At 45.7% G+C, this 17,288-nt stretch overlaps 1 protein-coding gene across 1 annotated transcript; it reads left to right on the forward strand.

The window, feature by feature from the left end:
* The first annotated feature begins 7,074 nt into the window (after nt 1-7,074).
* Nucleotides 7,075-14,144, forward strand: LOC138286472 (C-C motif chemokine 3-like 1). Its single transcript, XM_069226766.1, has 3 exons — nt 7,075-7,336; nt 8,769-8,889; nt 12,084-14,144. Exons 1-3 carry the CDS (start codon nt 7,270-7,272, stop codon nt 12,172-12,174), a joined length of 279 nt encoding a protein of 92 aa, XP_069082867.1. The 5' UTR covers nt 7,075-7,269; the 3' UTR covers nt 12,175-14,144.
* The last annotated feature ends 3,144 nt before the right edge of the window (nt 14,145-17,288 follow it).

Here is a 17,288-nt window from a genome sequence, read left to right on the forward strand (position 1 = left end):
AATTATTTGTCTAGCTAGTCCCATTCCCAATATATAGTTTCAGAACTGTATTATTTATTCTGGGTGCTAGTCACTGTGAGGACATTACATTTCTACAAGTTCTACTGTTAAATACCAGGCACCCTGCCTTCTGGGCTACAAGGCCACCTAAATAGGGGTGACATATTATTATTTAAAAGGGAGTTTTTGACCTGTTAAAAGGATTTATTGTGACAGGTTGATTTGTAGTGTTTTAAATACCACAGTCAGACTACAATTGCAGAACTGAATATCCACGTTTGCACAACCATAGTAGTGGATGCCACAATAGGTGCTGCATTTACCTTCCAGACCCTGGGTACATCTGGTACCATATACTAGGAACTTATAGACAATTTAAATATATCAATTAGGAATATGCCACATCGACCATGTTTAAAGGAAGAGCACAGACACTTTACTACTTCTTAGCAGGGGTGAGGAGAGCACAAAGTTCTAAAGCTAGCAAAAATATGGGGTTCAGCAAAAAGTGAAAAATCCGGGTGACCACAGGGAAATGGTGGATTTCCTAAAGCAGCATCCCACCGTCTTTCCCTAATGAAGCATGGGCTCTCCTCAGTCTTCGAACAGCCTATGACGGTGTTGGACATTCTCTCCATGGGTCCTTTGGCAATTGGTAAGTGTTCTTCACAGCAGCCGTGGAACAATAATTCAGGGTAATGCAAAAAAGTAAAAAATCTGTGTGACCACGGGGAAATGGTGGATTTCCTAAAGCGGCCTCTCACGTCGTTCCCTAATGAAGCATGGGCCCTCCTCAGTCTTCGAACAGCCTATGTCGGTGTTGGATATCCTCTCCATGGGTTCTTTGGCAATTGGTAAGTGTTCTTCACAGCAGCCGTGGAACAATAATCTAGGGTAATGACCCTGCCTTCATGTGGCCTCCTTCTGGCACACAAGAGTAGCCAATTTAACTTGCACAAGGGTGATCATCTTCACTGTACGGTGACCTCCTCCTGGCACATGCGGTTCACCAAATTCACTTGCACATGGACAACAGCCCTAGTTTCACGGTGGCCACATTCTAGCACGTGGGGGTTGCCCGTATCACTGGCATGAGGGTGACTGGCTAATTTCACTTTGGCCCCCTTCTGACACATGGAGGTCACTGACTTTGCAATAATAGGGAAAAAGCCTTCACTTTCACAGCAGTCCCTACCAGGACCGGGTGCCTCACACTTTGCTCACTGAGATCCACTCCACAGGTTCCCTGCTGGGCCTCATTCCCCCAGACACTCTTCTTCTCACATGGTCCACTAGTCTTGCCAGGCTGACAGAAGTCTGGTGTTCCAGGCTCAGGGCAAGTGGTCTTGACTTCCTGAGTGATGGCCTATCACCCAGCAAGGAGACTAGCAGACATTAGTCCCTAGCCTTGGTTGAAGCAGCTATATGTCTAGGTGATCTTCTCTCCCTTTGAACAATGCTTTTGAACAGTTTATGGGGCTCTGGTACCCAACTTTATGGTCCAAATCCAGACACTGGTGTGATTTAGTGTCTGGTCCTTTGATATTCCTGTTGTGGGTTTTGCAATTTTTGAAATGCGTTTTCCCCTATCATGCCCTCTGTCAAAGAGACAATCTGACACAGCAGGAGCTGCTCCAGTTTTGATTGACCCATAACATAGGATGAGCAACCGGGGATCAAACCTGGTTGTCAGCCCTCGCTGAATAATGCCTCACAAAGGTTCAAAGCCCTAAGGGCCTGATTTATGAAAAGTTAGCACCGCCTTTACGTCATTTTTTGACGCGAAAGCACTGTAAACTTACAAAATATGATTATATTTTTTACGTTTGTGCCAACATGAGGTAAGGGCGGCGCAAACTTCCAAAATATAACTATGTTTTGTAAGTTTGCACCACTTTTGCATCAAAAAATGACATAAAGGCGGTACTAACTATTCATAAATGAGGCCCTAAGTCTTTACCTTATTGTTCCCTGGTACTACAATGTCGCACTTATCAGACCCACCATCTACCTTTACAATAAACCTAGGCCCCACTGACCAATAAATCGGGAATGTCAGCTATCCACATATCTTTCTAGGTAAAGCAGTCTTCATCTTCACTAGCCTTTCTAGGCCACAGACTTCTAAAATGGAAACCACAGGCCTTCATGGTATATACAAGACACACATACATCCCAGCATGCACATGCAAGTATCACTCGCTGCCCAGGACTACACCTAGTCACAATGTAGGCCAAGGGTGAGCTGAGTACACAGCAGCAGAATGTTACATGAGTAGGCCAGGAGTCCCCACTGTAGTGGGAAAGGTAAAAAAAGGCCTGTTCACATTCCTAATTCTTATTAGACACAAAATCGGTGTGCTGCCACCACAGCACTCATTTCACTAAACTCCTGGTAAGAGCAGTAGCCTTCTACAGTTATAAGGGTAGTGGTTGGTGTGCCCCTCCAGGTCTAACAAGACCACATTACCATGAGAAAGGCCTTGGTCATGGGGCACTTGCATGATCCGTGCCTGCCCACGACTAAAAATCAGCACCAAGGATCCACTTTAGGCATAATTACTTTGTTTACATCACATATAAACACATTGGTGTCACCATCAGAGATACTTGCACAGGCTACCTTAAATATAGCTACAATATGTAAATCAGAGTGATAAAGATGCACATTCCTGACCTCAAAATATCACCAAACCTCTTAACAGGTGTGCTGTTTTTTTTAACCTGTTGAAGGATGTTTGCCTCTGTGGGGTTTGTAAACCTCTGTTTTTTGTTTAAGTATTGTTCCCTGTATATACGAGTCCTCACCCTGAACCTTCCTCATAATTTTTGAATGCTCCTAAACAACAAATGAGATACAAACTGTACGGGCCATCGTGGGCAACTGCAACTGTGGCATCATGCAAAGACCTTGATGAAGCTAGAGATTCGTGATAGGCCAATTAACTTGGCAAAAGGGTGTCCAAGTTGTCAACAAGGACCATCCCATCTTCCTCGGTTCCCCTCAAAGTCCAGTGTGTTTACTTCCCAGGTACCCTAGAGCTCTTTTTTGGAGCTATAGATAGCAACATTGTGCACCCAAGACATCTCCTCTTTTTGGTGGTCCCCCAAGGTTCATCGCCATCCTCTTTAATAACAAGTCAGAGCACAGCGTATTTGTTTCTGGAAGAATAGAGATAGTAAGCGGTTAACCTCTTTAATCACAGGTTAACAACATTAACCACTGGTTAATTTACAGGTGATGCTTACATTATCAAGTCTTAAATGCTTCTTTAAGCAGGTATCCTTCAGAGTGCAGCAGTCATGTCAGAATGGTTCAGGTTTTGATACACAATTTATCATATGAAAAGAGAATGTAAATGTTTATTTGGCAAACACATAAACTAGAATTGTCCTAGACTACCTAAATTTCTGTTTTACATCAATATCTCTCTACAAATATGTCAACTTGCACCTAATCCCAATATGAAAACCCCAAACCAAAAGATCCTAGGACTGGAAATAGCACGTTAAATTAACCCTGTCCTAATTTATGAAGAAGGTCTGTTTGATTGTAAGCATTAAAATCAACTTGAAGGTTTTGAAGGACACTATTTATGCAAGGTAGAGAATATGCCAAGCTATATATTAAAGTTAAGTTTCACATGGAATGTACATAGAGAAATGCAGACAGGTTGAGGTTGGGAGAGAATGAGTGCTCTGCAAAAGAGCCAACTGACTGAGGTAGCAGAGAAAAATACTGAGAAATAGCTGAAGTTGGGCAGGACAACAGGTCTCAAATCCGTCCCCTTCCAACAGAGGTGATATTCCTATTGGGAGAGGATCCAAAGGATTGGATTCACCATCTATCTTGACTGGATGATGACTTAGTGAAGACTTGGAGAATATTTCGCCGAGAAGACTGCTCAGTAGTGTATGCATCTGCAGTCCAATCTGATGACATCAGAAAAGTAAGAAAGTTTGAGCAAAGTGTGACACTTTGACAGTTGCCTGTCCTGGAGGCCTAAACGAAATTAGTTTTCAATGACAATGAAGCTGATATCTGGAACATGCAATAACACCTCCTTGTGCCTTAAATACATTCTAACCACTTTGTGAGTTGGGGGGTTGAGCCCCATAGGGGAACAGGGAGTTGTATACTATTCGGATGATTTTCTATTTGTGGGCCACATTGGTGCTAACCTGCCTTGCCATTATTTATCCAATAGCTTAAGGCTATATCAGTCTAGCTCGATGTCCCACTGGCCCAAGAAATGATTGAAAGGTGAATACTTATGTAAACTTTATTGGGTATCCATTTGGAAGAACTGTGGGAGCAATATAAGGTGTGGAAAGACTTTGATTGGGATTTGGAAGTCATTATAACAAAGTGCAACTAAAATTGACACTATCACTACCATGAAGTCTTTTACACCTCATTTGTAGAGAGGACAAAACTCAGCTGCAGTGAAAGAGCCACTGACCAAATCATATCTACCTCTGCAATGTCCACCACATCCTCCTTCCCCGTCTTCATGACCGGACCCATCAATACTACCGTCTCTTCTAGAGCCACAACAGACATTTCCTCCATATCTACCTGTCCTACCACTGCCATGTCCTCTCCCATCACCTCAATCCCTGCTGAAGATCCACAAGAAATGATCACAAGAGCTGCCCCGCAAGCAAAAGATCTAAGAACCCTTCACATGTTGGCACCTTCTCCCCTTCACCCATAGTCCCAGGTGTGGGTCAGCACAAGTCGTCTTGCGGTGGCATTTTTCTGTCAAGCATTCCTCAAATATCAGCTCCACAATTAACAGAGGTATAATTTGGGAGCTCCTCCCTTTTGACAAAGCCAAGTACTGTTCTACTGGAGCAACAAAACATGCGCAGCCGCTTCAGTGACCGTGCACGTGTTGCTGCCACGGGACAACGTGACAGGGATAGCCAAAAAAAGTCAAACACTATGGCAAATGGCACAGCTGCTTCCATAAAGCAGGGAAGATTGTCCAAATGATTTTTTCAACATTTTTTATTGAAAACCTGAGATTGCAGCACGTCAGCAGTTACCCATACGAGGAATCAATTTCTGATACGCCTGAAATATTTGTTTTGTTTTTTAATAGTTCAGACGATTATATTACAAGGGTTGCAAACCTGTCCACCTATGTTGCACACGACAGTAGAGCGCAGCAATTACAGCCCCTTCATACCACTAACACACCTCTGATGGCAAAGGAAAGAGGGGATGAGGGAAGGGAGTGGGCAGAAATGAAGAGGAGACAGAAGAGAGGAAGAGGGAGGGGACGGAATGGGGGGTTGAATCATAACGATGGGGGAGTGGGGATAAAGAGGGAAAGGAGTACAGCAAGAGTGAGAGGTGGATCTGAAGTCTTTCCTTGGAAGAGTATCTGCCACTTTCAATTCTGCTTTCCAATGTGTTAGAAAGTGATGAAAATGGCATTGCTTTTCCCCAAAAACTACATTGAAGGCACGTCAAACAAACAAAATTAAAACACTTTATCTGTTAATTATTTACACCAAAAATATTGTTATTCGTTTATAATAAACTGCTAATAACCACTGATGAAGCCAATAGTCCTGGCTGGTTCTAGGTGTATGTCAGTTGTGTTATACATCTGGATGCAATAACAGAAAAATCAGAGAGGAATCAAAATATTGGTCGAGAGGCACACTATGGGACAGAAATTTAGTTTAAGTGTTTAAGCCGTTTCCTTAATTACATAAACCACATATATACATAATTATTTAGAGAAACCCTACTTTTTTCATCCCACTGACCAAGTCTGCCCACATGAAAAGTAGGATTGCTCTGTTCCACTGTGCCGCCTCACCAAGGCCAGACTGGCTGTACCGGTAATTGGCATTTCCCTGCGGGGCTAGAAGGATGGGGAGGCCACTTTTGTTGCTGGGGGACGGTTTTGTAGCAGTGCAGAAATTTTAAAAGCACTGTAGGGTTCCTTGTATATCCAGCAGTTTTCAGGCAACAATAAAAGTGCCAAGGTAACTCTGATGATTAATATACATTCTGGAGAGAGATGAAGTTTTGACGAGTGGCAGTTTTGACTCATTTAAGGTAGCGCAGAAGGTTAAAATACCTACTGCAAAGAACATGTACTATGCAGATAAAAGAACAGTATTTTAAGTGCAGTTCTCAGTGGGACAATGCTTTTGTCATAGAGATTATTTTGTTACTGTAGTTAATAAATTACAATCGTAATCTAGCACAGTGAACTATGAGCTGCCATCAAACAGCTGCATGCAAACTGCATAGTACAGGTTAGGAAGGCATGTTTTGTTTCCAGTCTTTGATTATCCTAATTTTGCTAAAAAATGGTTTCAGTAGAACTAAATTATTAATAAAAGCCAACCCTAACCACTGTGTTATGCTCTGAATCTTGAGTGTTTGCTTCCCCAGAGCATGCACTCTTACAAAATACCTACCAGTACGGATGACGTGAATCCTACACCTTGAAGTCCCCTTTATCTTATGTAACGTTTTCTATGCACTGATTTACACAGGTATGATTCATTGTCTCTGTATGTGTGTGTGGTGTAAAGTGCTCCAGTACCCTACGCTGGTAAGAGAGGCGCTATAAAACAAATGAGATACGTGTGAGAGAGGGGCTATGGAGACATCAGAGGCTCTGGTAGAGGGATATGGTGAGGGATTCATTGAAGAGCAACAATAAAGATTGCTTTATACTGATGCACTGGTAAGGTCAATAGTTACTATGCTTTAGATACTAATACAATTGAATAGATAATGAAAATGTGTTGCAGAATGCACAGTTTTGCCATTTTGTCCCAAATTTTCTGGAAGGGGAGGGCCGGTAAATCTACCTCCCACTGTAGTGGACAGACTCGCTCGCTAGGCACCATATGGGGGATGGTCTGAAAAAATGTGCCAGGGCTGCTTTGGGTTCCCAGTCCGGCCTGCGCCTCACACAACTGGAGCCAGCTCACATGGTGGAAGAACAGAGGATATGCTCACACATTCTTGGTGCTGCACGCGTCGGGGTGTTTCTGCTGCAGTGTGTAAACATGCCGTGCTCACCAGCCTCTGCGCTCCCGGCCCAGCTCCGGGAGATTCCCGCCACCTGGTTCCCGCCCCCTCACATTCGTCCTGTGACCTCAGTTTCATCAACTCTGGGAAGTTTGGGGGAGTTTCCGCTACCGCTGGATAAATGGAGGCCGGGCAGGCTTCGGGGACAATCTCCCAGAGAGACCAGACCTGCAGAGGACCGCACTTGACACGAAGTTGCCATGAATCTCCTGCTGCTGTGTGCGGGGCTCTTCCTAGTGCTATGCCACGAGCTCCTTGCTGCCCCAGGTGAGTCAGGCCCTTCGCTCTCGACATAGTAACACAGGGGGTTCATCCGCCTGCTGCTCAGATCTGTGCGCAACCCGCTGTTCACGCATGACCATCTCAACTCACCCTTCTGTGGTCGGATGTATGGTGTTGGCAGGAGGTGATGTGAGTCTGGTCAGTTCGCTAGTTTATGAGGGAGGTGATTTGGAAGAGTCGTTTTGGAGATCGATTTCTTTCAGAGATATTCACGGCATACTGTATGGCAGTTTTTGGGTAGCGCTTTATACCAACATTTTCCATTTTGTAGGCGCTGTAAATATCAGGTGCTATTATTAGGGCGCTGCAAGCCATGACTGGTGAGGGGTTGCAGGGATGTTTTTGGATTTCCTCGCTACATGAACAGGTGGGGGTGAAAGGGTGAAAGTATGGGTGGGGGCGGGAGGACAGTAAGGGCGGGTTTGCTTATCTTCATCGCTGGGTTCGTGGGGGCTGGGGGCACGTTCAGGAATGCATGCCACAGGTAGGTTCTGGTACTGGGGGCTTTAGCTGAGAATTCTCTCAGGGTCGGAATGGGACACAAAATAGGCCCGGGCGCTAAAATATAAGTGACCTCCTTTAGCGCAGCAGATAGCTGAAAAAGTTGTAATATCAGGGGAATCAACTGAAAAAAAGTGCCATCTGACCATAAAATCTGCCCACACCTGCTGAAAAAACGCCCCACCCACTGGTCTGTCAGACCAGCCCAGCGGGCACTGCCTTATTGTCCTATACACCTGTCCGACCCGGCTGAGATGTAGTTTCAGTCGAGACCAGAGTGTCCAGGCGTCCGGATTTCCCCAGACAGTCCCGGTTTTTCAGCAGTCGACCCGGTAGTTTTCAACACATTTGTCTCTTGTCCAGGTTTTCAGCAGGGAACGGTTGAAACCAGTGAGAGGCACTTTTGGTGTGTTTGGAATCAGGACTCGTTAGAAGCTGTAATCACAAAGAAATGCAATTAACAGGTTATGATACTGGGTTTGAAAGTTGCATTTAATGTATTCACTTAGTGCCTCCTTCTCTGTGTTTCTACGATGATGATCGCTGTCATTCGTCATTCCGTGCCTCTTGGCTGATTTAAATATTGGAGTTCTTGTATTTTTGCGAAATGTCCCGGTTTTTGTTTTTCAAAATCTGGTCACCCTGTAATTGAGTCACTGTGGGGTAACGAAACATAAGCCCCCCCACCCCCACCCCTTTCAAAGTACCTGGGCCCAGTTAGGGGCCTGCCGCCCGTGCACAGTGTACTGTGCTGAGGGGACTCCGTGGAGCTCGGCTCCCTTTGTTGCACCACTATTCAGTCAGTCCCATTTCAGAGCTGGCGCTGTTCGGGTTGACAGGTATTACGACATGTCTCTTTATTGTGACATCGAAGTGAAACACCCTTTACTGAGACCTGATTCTCTGTTCTCAACAGTGGCGTCCCACGGGCCCATCACCTGCTGCCCGAAATACCAGAAGAAACCTGTCCCGCTAAAGAAAGTGAAGACATTCTACGTCATCAACAACAGCCAGTGCACCAAGACACACGCCGTGGTGTGAGTACTTTCTACTCAACTTTACAGAAAGCAGATTACACGACCCTGCAACAACGACCCACGATTCCTATTCTAGTACCAGTGGCACAAAGTACTTCTGACAGTAGAGACACACAGCGCTGGCAGCAACATGCACCCTCCAGGCTCGAATAACACAGTAAATACCCTGCCATAGCGACACACAGCGTCATCTACTAGTAACGACACAGAATACACCCCTCTTAGTGATTAACACACAACACACACTGCCTGCACGGACTCACAGCACTCCCTACCAGCAGGGGCACACTTTATACGCTCTGCCAACATGAACATGCACCCGCCTGACACTACTAACACAGAAAACACCTTGTCAGCATACCCTGCCAGCAGGGACGCACATTACACATGGTCTGCCTGCACAACGCATCACTCCAACCAGGGAACATGACATAGTGTCAATAAGGATACACATCATATCCTACCAGCAACAGGCCAACAACAAACAAGTACACCTTTTTGTAGTGCCACTTGGTACACTCTCCTAAAAGTGAAACAGTACACCCAGCCGGACAGAACGCCAACAGGAACACAGAGGATACCCAGCCACACAACACACCATGCCAGTAGTCACACACGGGACACCCAGCCACACAGCACAACATGCCAACAGTGGGGTGAATTGCATCCAGTCACAAAACACAGCATGCCAATAGTGACACACAGGACACCATGACAGTAGACAAACAGATCCTACCCTGCCAGCATTGGCACACAATGTGTGTGACCAGAAAATACATACAGTGCCTCATGACACTAGTGACAATCAACAAACCCAGCATAGCTAGTGAATACTGACACACGGTAGATCAGTGCTGTAGTGACACCCACAGATCCAATAGCAGTGACACATAGCAGACCGTGTAGGCGGGAACACACAACACACCATGTAATGAGATGTGCTTTAGATGGACAGAAGAGCGGTAACTGCCATGGCAAATGAGATTTATTACGTCTGACTTGACAACACACCTGTCTGTAAGATCTATTGTTTCCAATTCTATATATGAGTAATCAGTGACCTGCACCAGCCCTAGCTCCATGGGCAACACCCCAGGCACTGAGAAACATTATGTTTTTCTTGGTAAATTATTTTTGACCAGCATTCTTTTCATTGCGCTACAGTGTCCCAGCTAGTTAACACTTCTCCTGCGGATCCAGAGACTAAGGGGCATATTTACATGAAGGCGGTAAGGATACTCTGTCGCAACAGTGACAGAGTATCCTTACTGCCAACATAATGGTCCACCAGACCGATCTAGATGCGTAAGGAGTGTAGCTACTGCGGTGACTTCTTCATCACCACCATAGCCAAACTTCTCTGATGGGTGAACATACAGCCATTTTTTACTCTCTATCACTGCCAGGCAAACCCTGGCAGTCAGGGACAGTAAAATGCTAATAATGCCTCATCACCCAAGGCAAGTGGAGCATTGTAGTTTTTGGTTTCATAAAGAAAATCCAGTCTCAGGATTTTTTTAGTAAAAAAAGAAAACTGTTTGTTGCCGGACTATGTCATGCTGATGTAGCCTGATGTAGCCTTGTACCAAACAGAGAAATACATTGGCAGGAACCGCCGAGAGGAAGTTCCTGACAAAGCATTATAAATGACTGCCTGCTTGAGGGTAATTTATTAATGTGGGAGGCAGTCTTTCCGCCAGGAGGTCAGAGTAATTTACTGCATCCCTCCAGAGAAACCACAGATCATTCGCCGACTTATTAACGAGGCCCTAAATTAGGAAGAAAAACATGTCACTGTTTGTTGATGTTACATGGAGTATGCCGACTTGTCATTAAGTAGTAAAACCTGAGTAACAGAGACTAAGTATTTTCAGTGATTTAAAGTCTCAGTGCAGAAATATGTATGTAGGCAAGTTAAATATGCATTCTGGCTCTGTGTAGCACATCCATGGACATTTAGGTGTGCTACACAGAACCAGCATACATATTAACTTGCCTACTGCCAGATATGTACCCAGGACCAGATTTATCAACAGTTGGTGCAACACAGCAAGGCAACTTGCTGCACTTAACAGTGTCAAATGCAAAGAGCAGGAATGCACCATAATTACTAACATATGGTGCATTCCTGTTCTCTCTCTCTGGTCTGGCACACTTGTGGCTGCCAAACACCACAGCAGGCACCCTGGCACCATAACGCAAGGGTGCCTGCATTACAGGACACCTTCCTGCACAAAAACAATCCTGAGGCATTTACCTCTTTCTGTGTGTGCTGCAGCATGCAGCACACGTAGAAAGAGGAACTAAAGAGGAGAGATAAACATATTTTTCCACTTTACATCTCACCTGGGAAGGTATAGCATTTTTATGCATTCCCAGGTTTACTAGTCTTAGTAAATCTGGGAATGCACCAACAGTCACCCCACGTGGGAACACCCTCGCTCCACCCATGGAATGCCTTCCCAACGCAGAGTAACACAAGGCAGCCACTTACGCTGCCATGTGTTACTCCAATTTTACTGTGCCAAACAGATCCACGCAAGATTGCTCTGCGTGGCATAGTAAATCTGAATTAAGAGCTTTCCTTGGCTTGCTTTGCCTTGCCTCACCTTGTGTGACACAAGGGCAACTCATGCCCTTAATAAATCTGCCACCAAGTGCTCAGTATCAGGAGTATAGCATGAGACTTGGGCAAGCACGTTCACTCCTTGGCAGACTGTGAAGTTCCCCTTCAGAACTTCCTGTAAAACCTTTGACCTCATAGTCAATATATTACAAAAATTGCGCCCCGGAACTTCACCTATATTTTCCAAAGTTTGCTTGGGGGAGAAACTCCTACCCCCTTCGCAACCTCAAACACCCTTGAAGAGGGCCAGATTCAGCTGCTTGTTGTGATGTGGTTCCAAATCTGCTTTTTGTACCAAGTTCAACACAGCTGGACTCCCTGTGAGGGCCCAACCCCTTTAGCCACTCTCCTAATAAACAAGCATTGGAAAAGGAAATGGTGCGGCTGTGAAGTACCCAATCATGCAAACAGCATTTGTTCATGCCTGTGTTTGTAGCCGTTAGCACATTAAAGCCAAATCGATTGGATTTTACAAAAGTGAAAATGAATGTTTGAGTGTGTGCTACAGCCAGGCTTTGCTGTGCTGTCCACTGCCCAGACCTCAACCCATGTCTTGTATGTTCCACAGGTTCAAGATGAAAAAGAAAGGACGCCAAGTCTGTGCAGACCCCAACTCGCCGTGGGTCAAGGCCCGCCTGGACCATCTTCCACGCAGTTGAAAGCGCCAGCCGTGGACTTTGAGAGATTATGCATTCTAGCCACTTATTGGTGTTCAGTCCCAGTCTTCTGATTGGTCCTTCAATACCACTGTGCTATCATGGTGGCTGACAGAGTGACTGTATTGAGGTCGCTTCCCGTAAGGAAGGTCAGGTGCAGCTCATCCCACTCTCCTGGTCACTGCATGATAGGCACATGCCATTGCTTGGACTGAGGTAGAAGATCAGCCTGTCATGAATCCTACCAGAGGGTGTCTCCCTCTCCAATGATCCCAAGGGGCTGGACTGGTTAGTCTGCCCCTCTAGCATTTCCCTTGTAGGCTGCAGGCTGGGGGCTGCTTTCAGAGCTCCATGGGCAGCCACAACTCAATAGGTAGAGCCCTTCCACTCCCCGCGGCTCCATTCTACTTGCGGCCTCCTACAGTGTGGAACATGTTCGAACATTTTTTGCCAGGGCCCATTTTGCACTCCATTCTGGCTTGAGTCATTCGTCTATTGTACTCTTTGTGCACGTGACGTCATCATCCACCTTATGCCTATGATTGCTTCTCATGAAAAATGCAGACAAAAAGGTACCAGAGGGTAAACAATTGCAAATTCTGTTTGTGTGCCATAAAGCATAGCTATTATACACATAAGGCTGTTAGTACTTATACAGTGTTTGCAGCTCATCACTGTGCAGAGGAAAATGGTGGACATTGTTTCAGTAATCTTTGTACATCCAGAGCAAGCCCAGATGCCCACTCCATGCCCAGTGACTGAAAGGAGCTACTGAGGTCAAGAAACTGGTCTACATCAACTCCGAGCTTCTTCCAAATCCTTTGCGTGTTGCCAAATATGTTTTGGGGTGGAGGTGAAGCTGCCACTTACGTGTGCCCGATTCTATGTGTCTTAGCGCCTGGGTTCCATATTTATCCAATACATTAAGCCAGTCTGTTGTGAGCTGCCTGGGTACCTTTCACAATTTTAAAGTGATTTCTGATATTCCCTTTTTCTGAAGACTTTCATTCGATTTGTATGCTTTTTTTATTCATATAACCTCACCACAATCCCACTTTCTCTCCCTCTGGATAAGCAGCATCATTTTAAAACACATACATTCCTATTTCTAAATACAATATACACATGGCACATTATAGGTTTCCAAGAAGAATGAATTCTTTCACATTTCCACTCAAAAGTGCACTATCATATACAGTCACAGCTGTCTTTAGTGCCGCAGATTCACGTGGATCTAGGACCACAGCGTGGAGTGGCCACTACATACTAATTAGCACATTTTTTTATTATTAAAGTGTGGGCTAAAAGGGCCCGCCTTCTTTGCTTACATTAGAACGCATGCCACCCTTGTTCTGCCACTAACATGTTTGTTTTCAGACGTGGGGCAGTGTGCCAGTAGCATCAGCCGAGCAACAGTTGTAACTTCACTTTATGGCGGCCTAGCTGCTAGGAAGTCGAGAGATTTCGGAGAAGAAGGTCTCTCTAATAGGTTCAGTAGAGCAGGAATGGAGTCAGCCACACGTGAGGCATTCCCACCCATGAATATCAGCACAGAGGTTTGGGTACCATCCTCTGGTTTCCCCCACAAAACTCACAAAACATCTATTCTGACAGTTCCACTCAAAGAGCCACGGTATAACTCACTACTGACATTTTATTCCCATAAACTGAATCACACTGCGGTCTGTGAGGAAAACGTTAGAGCTGTTGTGTAAGTGTCACTCTAGGCCTTCGAAAAGCACTGCCATGGCTATGACCGATTGTGTTATGCAAATACCAAATAATGACATTAACAACAATAGCCATATTTCCATTGGGTGCGATTGGCACGCCTGTACAGATATTTGATTGGTTCCTAATATGGTTATAACGTTATATAATTATCTATGTATACTGTATGTATTTTCTATTGCTTATTGATATCCTTGATACTGTGAAATGACACAACATAAATAAATATTTTTGAATATGTATGTCGTGTGTTTAGTCACTGCTATGCTTTTGATTTTAGCTCACACTAGGGTGGGTTATCGAATCTAGCTGGTGGGGAAAGGCACACGAGTTCTTGTGGTGCTCTTCAGAGCGAGGTCTGTCAGGTTCTCATCACCGTGAGGAGGGAGGTGAGGATTCCGTTTTTGGACAAGGGCTGCTCTTTGAGACTCTGGGGATGGGGGTCATGGTTTGTTGTCCATTCCGGAATCTTGAGAGACAGACTCAGCTCTCCTCTCCCCTCTCTGCTTTTCTGTTTGTTTCCACAGACATTGAAGGTCCTAGATAGCGACAGAACATGTCTCTCCAAAATCGTGCCGCAGTGGCACTTCCCGAGCTTCTTCTTGAAGCTCTGTGGGGACCTTTAAGACTCCTTCTGCGTTTTTGACAATGATTTATTTGGTCATTAGGGATTCTATCCTCTCTTAAAAACCTCCTGTATTTTCAAGTATGCTGAGCCAGCAGTAATATTAACATAAAATAGTATCTCCTGCCTTCCCTTACCCTGCTTGCTCACTATGCGTGACACCCAGAACAGTTTTAGGAGAGGTTCAACACTTCAGTGGCCAGCTGTAAATAATTAACATAAAAGAGGTCTTGCAGCCCCACAGAGTTTGTTTCTCAGGTTACAGTGCTTCAAGGAGTCAGGCGATGGACAGCATGGCTTATGAACAGTGGCAGGCTGCTACTGTTTACTCTTCATTTATCACTTGAAATCCCTCCAGCTCCACGCCGTCTGATGCCCAAACACCTGCTGGAAAGGGTCCCACTGTAAGGATCAGCCCTTCAGGCAGGAGGATACCAAGTGCACAGCTGTGGAGAAGCGCTATTCTGTTTCACCCAATGTCGCTCAGGAGTCCATTGAAAGACTGTGTCAAACACTTCCATTGGGTGCCAAGCTCTGCCCCCAAATGCACCACTCTTCCCGGGAAAAATTCCAGCTGTGGGGGTTCAGCGACAAATATTTACTTTGACAAAGTGGGCCAAAGTCAGCAAGGTTTCTCCGAATTTTTGTGAATGGTGTAGTTTCCTGACATTGAGGAGAAGTTCTATTTTCTCAACCCCGCCCTAGTTCCATCAAAAAAAGTTTTTGCCCACTGTAGGAAGCTGCCTCTGTATATACTATCCCAAAATGAGGTATTATGTGCACAGAGTCCAGGTGTTCCCCAAAGGCTTAACAGAAGCTAGAGTAGATAATACTAATGCTCTCTTTTGTGGTGGTGTGGTCGAGCAGTTAGGCTTATCAGAGGGTAGTGCAAAGCATCAAAGTGCACAGAGTCAAAAAATGAGGCACACACTCAATGGCTAAGTCCAGGCCAATATTTTTATATAGCAAAAATATATATTTTGTTACTTTATTAGTAGAAACAAAAGGTTTTTGTTGCAGATAAGTACAGTTGTACATAGGTACAAGCAAATGTATCAAATATATTTTGTTTAGGTTTTGCAGTAAAACAGTTTACAAGTAAGTAACACTTCAATTTCAAAAGTGGACACAGGGCAATTTCTCATAGGAACCAATGCAGTCCTAGGGAAGGAAAAGTATTAGCACAGTTAACAGGTAAGTACTCGCCTTACGATCCCAGTCTTAAGGGGTTAGGATGTCAACAAGTCAAAGTTCGGGTTGACTACAAAAGTTTACTTCCAGCAACACAGAGCCGGCCAGGTGCAGAGTTCAAAGTTGGCGTTGTGTTTTCAATGGAATCCTATGAGGACCAGGGGAACTCGGAAGAACACAGGTTGCAGGAAAGTACCAATGGATTCAGGACACAGGCCTGAGGGGTTTAGGTAGGCACCAGGGGGCCACAGATCAGCACTAAACACACACTCTTAGCGGCACAGGGGCGGCCAGGTGCAGGATGCAAACACAATGTTGTGCGCTCAATACTTTTCAATGGGGGAACCAAGGGGGTCACAAAGATGCTGCAGGCTGGGTCAAGGTGGTCAGTTCTGGAAAACCAAAGGCTAGACAAGGAGAGGTGCCCACTGGATGTTACTGGACCATTGGAGGTGCAGGGGTACCTTTGGGCAATAGGAATCTTTTCCGGATCCGGTCTCGGTCAGGGGGGTCCTACGGATTCAGGCTGCAGGCATCGTCTTGTTGGCCAGGATGGGTCAACCCAGAGTGAACTCGAGCTCAGAATTGCCTGGGGACATTCTCTGGACTGGGGGGTCACCTGGACTCGGGCTGTAGGCATCGAGTGCAGAGTGGACAGGGCTCGTGGATCCGGGAAAGTTCTGCAGTCCTTTTGGAGGGTTTCTTCTGGACAGGGCCGCTGACCTCAAGAGTTCTTGGTCCCCTTCTGGACAGGGCCGCTGACCTCGAGAGTTCTTGGTCCCCTGCTGGGCAGGTAGTCCTCTGGGGGTTAGTAGAGGTTGCTGGTCCAGCAGAATGTTTTGTAATTTTGTAGCAGGAGTTTTGAAGCTGCAGACAGGCTGGTAGGGCTGGGGCCAAGTCACTTGGTGAGCAAGATTCAGGGGTGCCCCATAATACTAGAATTAGGGGCATTACAGGGGTCAGAGGGCAGTAGCCAATGGCTTCTGTCCTTGAGGGTGGCTACACCTTTCCTCTGCCCATTACCTTCGGGGAGGGGGACACATTTCTATCCCTATTGCTCCCTCTCCTCCAAAATATGATGGAGGGGTCACTTCAGTTATGGACACCTTACGGGTGGTCCTAGCTGCAGTGCTCACTCCTCCTTGTTTTACCTAATTTGTCTGCCAGACCTGCAGCCAAAAGTGGCCTTCATCCGGGAAGCAGGCATCTCCATTAGCTGGAGTGCCCTGGGGCACTGTAAGGAGGCCCGAGCCTTTGAGGCTCACGCCCAAGTGTTGCAGTTCCTGCAGGGAGGAGGTGTGAAACACCTCCACGCAGAACAGGCCTTGTTCCTAACCCCAGAGAGCACAAAGTCTCTAACCCCATGGGGTCAGAAACATGTCTGTTAGTGGCAGGCTGGCACAGACCAGTAAGCCCTACACTAGAGGGTTGGGTAACATACAGGGGGCATTTCTAAGATGCCCTCTGTTGGCATTTTACAATAAATCCAACAGTGGCATCAGTGTGAAGTTATTGTGCTGAGAAGTTTGATACCAAACTTCCCAGTCTTCAGTGGAGGCATCATGGAGTT

This window comes from Pleurodeles waltl, chromosome 3_2 (genome assembly GCF_031143425.1).
Source record: "Pleurodeles waltl isolate 20211129_DDA chromosome 3_2, aPleWal1.hap1.20221129, whole genome shotgun sequence".
NCBI classification, from domain to species: domain Eukaryota; kingdom Metazoa; phylum Chordata; class Amphibia; order Caudata; family Salamandridae; genus Pleurodeles; species Pleurodeles waltl.